This window comes from Xenopus laevis, chromosome 8L (genome assembly GCF_017654675.1).
Source record: "Xenopus laevis strain J_2021 chromosome 8L, Xenopus_laevis_v10.1, whole genome shotgun sequence".
In the NCBI taxonomy this organism is placed as follows: Eukaryota; Metazoa; Chordata; class Amphibia; order Anura; family Pipidae; genus Xenopus; species Xenopus laevis.
The window spans coordinates 126,087,119-126,098,854 of record NC_054385.1 but is presented as its reverse complement, the minus strand read 5'-3'; the positions used below and the strand labels follow the sequence as shown (position 1 = coordinate 126,098,854).

The 11,736-nt window shown below is 44.3% G+C and overlaps 1 protein-coding gene across 6 annotated transcripts in view; it reads left to right on the top strand.

The window, feature by feature from the left end:
• Nucleotides 1-12: 12 nt before the first annotated feature.
• LOC121397210 overlaps nucleotides 13-11,736 on the top strand; it is a 32,117-nt gene continuing 20,393 nt past the window's right edge. For 2 of the 6 annotated variants that reach the window (XR_005963584.1, XM_041573583.1), the window contains exon 1: nucleotides 8,313-10,913. Coding sequence is in view for 2 of the 6 variants with exons in the window: in XM_041573583.1 (XP_041429517.1) it covers nucleotides 9,486-10,910 (1,425 nt within the window). In the remaining 4 variants the exon portion in view is untranslated. The other 4 variants (XM_041573584.1, XR_005963585.1, XR_005963586.1 and 1 more) reach the window with 4 other exon arrangements.

Here is an 11,736-nt window from a genome sequence, read left to right as displayed (position 1 = left end):
GACTGCTTAGTGTAGTGCGGGGGGGGGGGGGGGCTCCAGCAAACGGTAAACTTAAACGAGCGGAAACATGGGGCCAGGCATCTACTTCCATACTTCCACGTTGCTACCAACAGGAGGAGAGCTGGATCCCCATGCTGTTCATCACAGCAATTGATTGCCTGCTTGTCTTACAGTTTGTGCTGGATTGGAATGTGTGCGTCCATGTAAGTGCTAACTGCTTGGGAGTGGGGGAGGATTTATGGAGGTGGGGGATGCCATGCAGCCAGGCAAGGGATACTAGAGCCCTGTGTTACTGTGTAAGTGTGTGTGTTTAACCATTGATCTGACATCAAAGTTCCACACACAGGTTCTTCGCTGTTCTCTCTCCCCACTAACCCTGGGCCAATGCTTTCTCTGGGTGTTGGTGGGTTCAATAACCAGTGGAGGGATGCCAGTTGCACTACAACTTTATACATCCCCCTTAGTAGGGACTGCCATACAGCTCTCCCTGCCCATTTAAAGTGATACGGCTTATTTACCATTTGTAAAATGAACATGGTAATTAGGGGTGTGGCCACAAAAATGGGCATGGTCACAACAACTTTTTGTCCCTCTTTTTATTTACAAAATGTTGGGAGGTATGAAATTGTGGTATACTGCCACCCAGTAAAAAGGAAATAAATACACAAGGAACGCTAATCAGTTCATTCACAGAAACAGGAGATCTCCCAATCTCTATTCAATCCCCCATAGGTCTCTGTGGTTTTCAATTGATATATCCAAAAAACGTGTGCTCGCCATCCGAACAGTCTTTCCAACATATTGTGCACAACAATTGCACGTAATCAGATAGACAATTCCCTTTGACGTGCAATTGAAGTATTGATTGGCATTATATGATAATCCCGTGACCGAACTTGTAAATGTTTTAGACGGTTTAACGTAACAATAAGGCGATTTACTTGTGTTACTCACCATCTGTTTAAATTTACATTTCAGCAGATCACTACAATTTAGAGCCACCGCTCTATCATAAGCGCTTTTTACATCTTCTGTTTTATATCCCTTTTCAATAAAGTGGTCCCAAAGCATCATCGCCTGTTCCTGAAAAGCATCCCATGAAGAGCACACCCTCCGCAATTGCATGAATTGCCCCTCAGGCAAGAATTCGGATGCCCACTGTTGGCGTGTAACAATGTATTCCGAGTGATTGGTTTACGGAACAAATCCGTGACAATGTTATTCCCTTCAACCCTGAAAATCACATCTAAAAAAGGTAGTTTTACAGGATCTGTTTTGTGTGTAAAATGAATACCCTTAACTGTATGGTTACAATATTCCACAAATAAAGCTAGGGAAGCCTCATCCCCATCCCAAACACCTATGCAATCGTCGATGTACCTATAGAACCTGATTATTTTGTTTTTAAAGGACAAGGAAAGGCAAAAATATAAAATCCCATTTTTACTTTCTTTAATGAAAAAGAAACCTATCTCCAATATACTTTAATTAAAAAATGTGTACCGTTTTTATAAGAAACCTGACTGTATGCAGTGAAATTCTCCCTTCATTTACTGCTGTGGATAGGAATTGTCAGACAGTCCCTAACTGATGAGCAGGGAAACAATCATACTTATGTACAGCAGGGGGAGCCCCTGCCTTACTTCCCAGCCATGCAGAAATCAAGCAGCTTTGTTTATGATGATCCCTAAGCAGCCCAGACCACACTGAGCATGTGCAAGGTGAGGGCCAGGCAAAGATGTAAAACAAAGTTACAAGATGACAGCCCCCTGTGGCCAACTTTGAAAGCATAAATCATTTGTTTGATTAGGCTTGTGGTGCAGTAAGTTTATGTTTAGTATACAAAATACAGCATTTCTAGCCTTATTCTATTTTAGACTTTCCTTGTCCTTTAAAGCGGTTATGTTCATCAAAAACGTAAATCTTTTCCCACCAACCCATGACCAGATTTGCATAGTTCAGAGAGAAGGAGGCCCCCATCGCTGCTCCTCTCTGTTGTAAATAGAAACGTCCATCAAAAAAAATAGTTGGATTGTAATAAAAAGTTAATACTATCCATGATGAATTCATTTTGAATATGTGGGAAAATATTACTCACCTTTAGCCAAAATTTAGATCAGAACAGGTTGCCAGACAAATACAGGAACCGAGACAACACAATGAGAGAACCCATTGGGACCTGGAGTACAAGAAGCACACAAGGCGGTACGGAAGGAGACACAGCAGATCCTCGAACTAGGAAGTCCAAGGGTTACTACAGGAGGCCACGTTTGTAACCAGTTTATCAGGAGCTGTGCCTAGATTACATAATGGAGTATGAGTAATGGGTAATGGAGTTCCAGATAAGAATGCGACCTTGGGCAATATAATTAATCTATCTTCCCATGTGTTATCAGACAGTGAATCATCTTTACTGGCTCGGGTCTGGACTTTGTCCATAAAACTACTAGCAATTCCTTCTCAACTATTTTGGACTTTATTTAGAAATTTGACTTTAAAAAGACATTTTGCTGTAAGTCAAACAGAGAGGGGGTTGGTGGAATATGATTCTAATACATTAAATAACTCAAATGATTCTATTGAGGCAACAGAGTCAGATATTTCAGAATTAGATGGGGGTACAGTTTCAGGAATGGATGTGCACCTTTCTCCTAATTTTGACTTTAAAGATTTGTGTGGGCTGCTGACTTTGGAGGAGTTGTTGCATGAGAATGCAGAGCCTGGAGCAACTGAACTGTCTGTAACTCACACAAATTTACGGAAACATTCAGAATATTACCCGGTTCAATCTAAAAGTCATCAGATTGATCTTTTATTTAAATTAGTACAACAGGATCTTGAGAAACTAGACATCAAAAATAAAAATTGAATCAAATCGGGTAAAAATAACTATGAGGGGAACCTTCGTTTTGGAGAACAGAAGGCTTTAAAAACTTTGAGTGACAACAAAAATATTGTGGTGAAATGTGCAGATAAAGGGGGAGCTGTTGTGGTGTTAGATACTAACAGGGGAATGTAATAAAAGTCGCAAAGAGCAAAACAATTCGCACCAATAAGACTAAAAATCCACATCTCACAATGTAATATTGTTCCTTAAACTGTTATTGCATTGCGAATTTTAATTGCGCACTCATAAGAAGTGCGTGAAGGTGTCGTAATCTTTTGGAGCAAACATAACGACTTTTTCAGTAAGAAGTTTTATTACATTGACTGCGCATTGGCGCAAACTATAAAATTCGCAAACGGTCTTTCACTGTCGGAAGTGGTCGCTACACAGTTTCCGGGCTTGCAAAAGCGATATTAAATTCGCACAAAGCAAAATTTGTTCGCACAAAGGCATAACTTTTCGCATTGGGAATAGTTTTTCCGTTAGCGATTTTTATTACATTCCTCTGTACGGCTTATGAGTTAGAGATTCTGAGACAGTTAACAGACCAAGATACATATAGAATATTGGATTCAGATCCCACTACCTTTTTTCAATCGAGATTAAAGGGGTTGTTCACCTTCAAACAACTAGTTGTTATCAGATAGATCACCAGAAAGAACGACTTTTTCCAATGACTTTCTATTTTCTATGTGTCACGGTTTTCCTAATATTGAAGTATAAAGTGTCATTTCTCTCCTTCTGAAGCAGCTGTGGGAGGGGGGGTCGCCGATCCTGTAAACTGTTCTAAATGGATACATTTAGTTGATACATTTCTTATCTTTGTCCCTGCTGAGCAGAATCTCTGGGTTTCATTACAGGCAGCTGTTAGAATTGATACAATAGTTGCTAATACTCCAGAGATGCTGCTGAGAAATGGATCAACTCAATGTTGCAAAATTGTGACAGTTCAGAGTCTGCACCTGAATTACTGAGCTGTCAGACTCAAACACCAGAGACAGGAACATTCAACTTTAAACTTAGATTTTGGAAAAAACTTAAAAAATAAATAATGGAAAGTAATTGGAAAAAGTCATTATTTCTAGGGAACAATCTAAAAACAACTAAATTGAAAAAAGTGTTTGGAAGGTGAACAACCCCTTTAAAAGATTTTTTATTGTCGGCTTTGGGAGATGCTAATATTACTCAGAAGGAATATGATTTTTTATTTTGTAAGAATCCAATTATGCCGATTTTTCACGTACTCCCAAAGGTACATAAGTCGCTTGAGAACGTTAAAGGTCGTTCCTTTGTGGCTGGTATAGGATCCTTAACTGAGGAATTATCTAAATGTGGATCAACTTTTGTTACCTCTGGTAGTCAAATTGCCAACATACTTGAGGGACAAGACTATGGGGTAAATTCACTAAGATTCGTAGTTGCGTCAGCGTCCGCTTTGCCGCACTTTGCCAGGCGTATTTTCGCCAGTGCTACGCAAATTCACTAAAATCCGAAGTTGTGCTCAGAGGAAGCGTAAGGTTGCGAAGTTGTGCTAGTGTTAATTCGCCAAGTAAAGCGAATGTACGCTAGCGATGGTTAATTTGCATACGGCACCAAATTGAAGTTACAATGGAGGTATATGTAGCAGAACTACACAAGCCTGGGAAACCTTTAAAACAGCAAATAAAATTGTTATTTTGCCCTACACATGTGCCCACTGTATAGTTAAGTTGCCATGAGTTAGGAAATGTAGGGGGGAAGAAGGGGAGCCCCAAAAAAATTTTAGATTTTTTTCAGCCTATCACCCATAAAAAAAGAAAAAACGCCAGCGTTTTTTGGGACTTAGAAAATTGTTTAACTTTTTTTGAAGCAATCCCTATCTACTCTATTGCACTTCGCCTGGTCTGAGGTGGCGAAGGAAGTCTGGCGTAAAAGGTAGCGTTCAGAAAAATGCACGCGTCAGTGAATTTGCGTAGTTACGTCAGTTTTGCAAATTCGCCAGGCGTAAGGGTGCGAAGTAACACTAGCGAATTTATGCCAGCGTCCATTAGTGAATTGGCGAATTAACGAAAATGCGCTACGCTAGCGAATAAATGCTAGCGTTAGGCGCTTCGTCCTTTAGTGAATTTGCCCCCTTGTGCTTAAATAAAATGTCTGATTTAAAGTGGGGATTAAACTATAGGTGGTTCTCCATGGATGTAACATCCCTATATTCCTCTATAGAACATGATGTGGGGATGCACTCTATTCTATTTTGATTAAACGTGAATAATATTTTCCCACATATTCAAAATGAATTCATCATGGATAGTATTAACTTTTTATTACAATCCAACTATTTTTTGTTCCATGGACGTTTCTATTTACAACAGAGAGGAGCAGCGATGGGGGCCTCCTTCTCTCCGAACTATGCAAATCTGGTCATGGGTTGGTGAGAAAAGATTTACGTTTTTGGTGAACATAACCGCTTTAAAAACAAAATAATCAGGTTCTATAGGTACATCGACGATTGCATAGGTGTTTGGGATGGGGATGAGGCTTCCATAGCGTTATTTGTGGAATTTTGTAACCATACAGTTAAGGGTATTCATTTTCCACACAAAACAGATCCCGTAAAACTACCTTTTTTAGATGTGATTTTCAGGGTTGAAGGGAATAACATTGTCACGGATTTGTTCCGTAAACCAATCACAGTGGGGCAATTCATGCGATTGCGGAGGGTGTGCTCTTCATGGGATTCTTTTCAGGAACAGGCGATGATGCTTTGGGACCGCTTTATTGAAAAGGGGATATAAAACAGAAGATGTAAAAAGCGCTTATGATAGAGCGGTGGCTCTAAATTGTAGTGATCTGCTGAAATGTAAATCTAAACAGATGGTGAGTAACACAAGTAAATCGCTGAGGGTACGGTTCTGTACCACCTATAGCAGGGATGCACATTGTATTAATAACAGTATACGTAGACACTGGGGGATACTCCTCCAGGATCCAGTGCTTAGGAACGTGCTAGATGCAAAACCCTCATTTGTTTTTAAGAGAGGAAAGAATTTAGCATCCCATATCTCTACGAGCCTCTTTTCCTCTAAAACCAAAACACTTCCACATGGCTCAAGTACAAAGGGATGTATAAGTGCGGGAGAAGTAGATGCAAGACTGGTTGTTACGTTAAACCGTCTAAAACATTTACAAGTTCGGTCACGGGATTATCATATAATGCCAATCAATACTTCAATTGCACATCAAAGGGAATTGTCTATCTGATTACGTGCGATTGTTGTGCACAATATGTTGGAAAGACTGTTCGGATGGCGAGCACACGTTTTTTGGATATATCAATTGAAAACCACAGAGACCTATGGGGGATTGAATAGAGATTGGGAGATCTCCTGTTTCTGTGAATGAACCGATTAGCGTTCCTTGTGTATTTATTTCCTTTTTTCTGGCTGCCAGTCATGTATTTATTACACTAAAATTACTGTGACTATAATATTAATGAATTAACTATAATAATTTGTTTTCTTTATAATATGTATTTAACTTTATGGATTTTAGACATTTATACTGATTTATTGCATGTATTATGTACTCTTTTTCCATTAATTTGCCTCTATTATGCCCAAGATATATTTATTTATTTATTTATTTAAAGGGGTTGATCAACTGGCGAGTTTTGTATCTATGTGTCTACTTATTTATTCATGGATTTAATGCTAAGTGTGACAGACTCACGATTTTTATAGGAGATGTGAGGGGTTAATGATTTTAGACAGGTGTGGGTTGCCTCTATTTAGAGGGTCGGGAGACGCTGGGCTCTGTGCTTCTGAGGAAGTGGCGTGAGGCCACGAAACACGTTGAGCTGGATACACTGTTGCTTAATATTGGTTTTATGATGCATTATCAATAAAATTGGATTTTTTAAAAGGACCCTAATGCTGCCTCTTGCTCCATGATTCAGATACCTATTGGATACAGCTCCCAGCGTGTCTTCCAGAAGCGTGTGCATGTGTCAGCACAGACGGCAAGGCAGACAGCAAGGTGTGGGTGAGTGCTCCCTTTGTTTGCCCTTCACAAAGCTTTACTGACATTAACAGTTTAAATCAAAGTTCAGAAAGTGTCACAACATTTCCAATGGATAAAGTCTCAAGCTGACATCTCCACAAACACAGTTCTACGCCCAGTGTAATGCAATAGGGTTACACACTATGTCCTGCTTGGTACAGACCAAATGCTGACATTTTTGACTAGATCACTATTAGCAAGAATATCTAATAGAAATAAACCACCGCTATGACAGGAGCTTTGTTTACAAACACTGTGCCCCCCAGTCTCATGTCTGACTGACAGCCCGTCCTGCTAGCCACGGAGCAGACTACAAGTCTCGGGGGAGGGGCGGCCATGACCCTGCTTCATTGCGAGTAGTACTGGGCACAGATGATGTCAGAAGGGGAGGAGGAGTTTCGAGTGGGCGGAGCTAGGGAGGGCATTTTCAGGCGAGGAGAGCAAGAGGGGACACCATTTTAGGACATCGCGCAGGAGGAGAAGTACACAGCAATGGCGGAGCTGGACGACCTGTTGGCGAAACTACGGACCGAGGCGCAGAAGAGGGGAGATGACTGGCTGCGACAGCTGATACCGTAGACGGACGCTGAACCGGCGCAAGCCATACCGAGGCGGTCTCGGAGACATGGGCCCCTAGCAGACTTAGTCCGTCGCCAGCCGGTAAGAAGAGCCGTGAACATGGGCGCAGCATGGCGGCAGAGGCCAGGGTCGGAAGCAGCGGCGGGAGGAGACAGAGGTCCCCATCACCGCAGCCGAGTACCTCAGCAGCTCCGGGTGAGTCGAGGCAGGGCAGGAGGCGGCAGGCACAGACAGTGGCGGGAAGGAGCAGCAGCATGGCGGGCAGCCCAAGGAGGGGAAGTCAGAGGAGCGGAATGACCGCTGGAGTCAGGGTCAGCCAAGCGGAGCAGGCAAGTGAGCGGGGGAGACTGACAGGTCCCGGAGCGCAGTGGGGAAGGCGGGAGAGAGAGGATGCGGCGGGCCCCTGCGAAGGGGTCAGCGCTGTGGGGGCAAGTTTTGTTCGGCGCCCCAGAGAGAGTGCAGTTTGGCGCAAAGAGAATGTGCTGCCTTTTGGGGGGAACAGTGACACTTCTGCGGGAACCCGGAGAGGGGGGGCCTTGGGGGGAAGAGCAGGGAGAGACATGCAGAACACTGAACAAGGGGACATTAGGGTTGCAGCAGGCACACAGGAGGCCCGGTTTTGGGCTAGTGAGACAGCGGTGGGAGGGGAGACCACAACTGTGCTGAGGGGTATGGCAGATACGGGTGGGCCCTCTTCACTTGTTTCATTGCAGGTCCCAGGACATGGCAGCACAATTATACAGGATGGAGAGGGGACAAGGCATGAAGAACAACCGGATACAAGTAATGTGCCAGGTACTGATCAGACAGCTACTTATACAATTGCATTGAATATACAGCAGGGAAAAGGGCCAGGGAGTGGGGAACAGACTGGTCCTGCGGAGTCATTTTTTGAGTGTCTGCAACAGATTTTTTCCCAGTGGCAAAAAGGGCAAGGTGGGGTGGAAACTGGGGTGCTAGGAGGGAACAAGGTGGCGCTCGAGTCAGGAAAAGATGGGCAGACGGCCGCTACAAGGGTGACAGAGGCGGCAAGCCCTATATCATCATTAGTTGGGCAAGGGGAGGCGAGCAGTGGGGAAAAGAGCAAGGAGAAAAAATTGCCACTGTCAGATTCTGCAAAAGGTAGCACATATGTTTGCTACGAGGGCCCATTGGGGGCTCACCTTAAACAGGAGGTAAAAGAAAAAATTTGGAATAGGGAGTATGTTGACATTTTTACGCTGTTGCCTCTGGAACGCTTTGGAATAGACCGATACGAGAAAGGGAAGGAACATAGGAAGGAGGAGGATGAAGAGAGACGTAGATTTAGGCTGATTCCCAGAATATTCGGGAATTGGCTGCAAGCTTTTTCTTTATTGGCCAGTGTTATAGGGGAAAAGCACCCGGAGGTGTGTTCTGCGTTATTTTGTTATCTGGACGGGATTTTGGAGGCGCACCGAGTGTATGGCGGTTACGCGTGGCTTCGCTACGATGAACAGTTTCGTCAACGTATAGCGGTTCGGGCGGACCTTAATTGGGATCATAGGGATATTGGGCTTTGGATGCGTTTAATGAACAATAAAGGGTACCAAGGGTATACGGGAACAGTGGGGGGTTCAAGTCAGCCCTTTCCCAGTGGCTCCGGCGGACACAGCTCTACTCCGGCCGGGGCGCACAAAAAAGGAGTATGTTGGCTGTTTAATGACAGCCAATGTAAGTGGGGAGCGTCATGCAGATTCAGGCATGAATGTTCATGGTGTGGGGGGAATCACCCTGTCAGCAGATGTTTTAAAAAATCAAAGGGAGCTGGGAGCAGAGCGAAAGAGGGTTTTGGAAAAGGGGGTGACTCCGGTGAACCTGGGGGCGATGCTTCCATGGTTAAATAAATACCCTAAAAAAGAGAAGGCCTTGCTGTTAAAAAGAGGGGTTCCAGTGGGGTTTTTGAATACCAGAAAGAGAAGGGGGTGCGGGGTTTGTTTCGCTCAGAAATTTACTCTCAGCAATGGCGGACCCGGATTTGGTTCTTACAAAGTTACACAAGGAAGTGTCATTGGGTAGGATGGCCGGCCCGTTTGAAGAACCACCATTGGCGGGTTTGAGAGTATCCCCATTGGGCTTGGTGCCCAAGAAAGAGCCAGGAAAATTAAGGCTAATCCACCATTTATCACACCCAAGGGGCGATTCAGTGAACGATGCAATTGACAGTGAACTGGCAAAAGTTTGTTATACATCATTCGATGAAGCAGTGCGGTTGGTTAGAGAGGCGGGCAGGGGCGCTTTGATGGCAAAAGCCGACATTGAGTCGGCATTCAGACTCCTGCCGGTTCATCGTGAGTCGCTTCATTTACTGGGTTGTTTTTTCGCTGGAGGTTACTATGTGGATAGGAGCTTACCAATGGGCTGTTCAATTTCTTGCTCATATTTTGAGGCTTTCAGCACTTTTTTGGAATGGGTGGTACGACAGAGGGCTGGAGTGGATGCGATAATTCACTATTTGGACGATTTTCTTTGCGTGGGCCCCGGGAATTCGACTCTCTGTGCGATATTGCTACAGAGGCTACAAGAAGTTACGGCCGAATTTGGGGTGCCATTAGCACAAGAAAAAACTGAAGGCCCATACACTTGCCTGAGATTTTTGGGCATAGAGATAGACAGTATTCGACAGGAGTGCAGGATTCCAAAAGACAAGATAGAGGGGCTTACAGAGGAGGTGAAATATGCGCGGGTAGCAAGGAAGCTGACCTTGAGGCAACTGCAGTCCCTTTTGGGAAAATTGAATTTTACCTGCAGAGTAATCCCTATGGGCAGGGTTTTTTCGAGAGGCCTGTCGTTGGCTACGGCGGGAGTACAGCAACCTCACCATTTTATTCGCCTTAACAAAGGCCACAAGGCTGATTTAGAGGTTTGGTTGACATTCTTACAGGAATACAATGGGCGGTCCTATTGGTTGTCTGACCCTAAGTCCAACAGGGATTTGGATCTGTTCACGGATGCATCCGGAGCACTGGGCTTTGGGGCATATTTCAAGGGCGCCTGGTGCGCTGCACCGTGGCCACAACATTGGGTAGCAGCTCGATCGACAGTGAATTTAAACCTGTTGGAGTTGTTTCCTATCGTAGTGGCAGTGGAAATTTGGGGGCGGCAATTGGCCAACAACTCAGTGGTATTTCACTCAGACAATATGTCCACTGTTATGGCAATAAATAACTTGAAATCAGGATCGCGCCCAGTGCTGGGGCTACTGAGACATTTGGTACTGCGTTGCCTTCAGCTTAATATTGCCTTTAGAGCAAGACATGTACCGGGGTGTGATAACAATGTTGCTGATGCGTTATCTCGTTTTCAGTGGGACAAGTTTCGGGAGCTGGTGCCAGAAGCGGATATCCAGGGAACACCTTGCCCGGACCTCGTTTGGCATCTACTATAGTAGGTATGCTGGACTTGGTGGAACAGTCAGTGGTTAGAGGAAGTGGATAGAATGGGGCTGATGGCATGGATGTTGGTCACAGATTTTGAAAAAGGAGTATCTGTGGCTGGGATTGGTAAAAAGATGGCGGCGCTAACTTTTTTGTTCAAGTTAATGGGTTGGAGGGACATAACAAAAGAATTTGTAATTAAACAAGCCATTAAAGGTTACGGAAGGGAAAAAGTCACGGTGGACCGCAGGCGCCCCATAACCCTGCATATTTTAGAAGGGTTGTTTGAAGTTTTGAAAAATGTGGTTAGGTCATCGTTTGAGGCAAGCTTGTTCCGGGTGGCATTCTCATGGGCATTCTTTGGTGCTTTCAGAATTGGGGAGTTGGTCAGCAATAATAGATCAGCAGGGGGGGAGTGAGGTACGAGGATGTGGAAGTCCACGCACAGGGATTGACAATACAAATAAGGAATTCTAAGACAGATAAAAATGGAAAAGGGTTGCGGGTCCAATTGATGGAGGTAGGGGGATGTAGCACTTGCCCAATACGGTGTTTTCGGGAATACGTATCTAGGAGGCCTCAGAAGATGGGCTCATTACTGATACATGATGATGGCTCATGCCTGTCACGATTCCAGTTTATCGCGGTTTTTCGGAAGGCAATGGCAGTATTGGGTTTAGAGGTCAAGGAATATGGGAGCCATTCCTTTAGGATTGGGGCGGCAACGGAAGCGGCCAGGTGGGGCTTGGGGGAAGATACGATTCGGAGGATCGGCAGATGGGAGTCCAATCGATTCAAGCTGTATGTTAGACCGGGGAGGATTGAAGTTTAACTAGT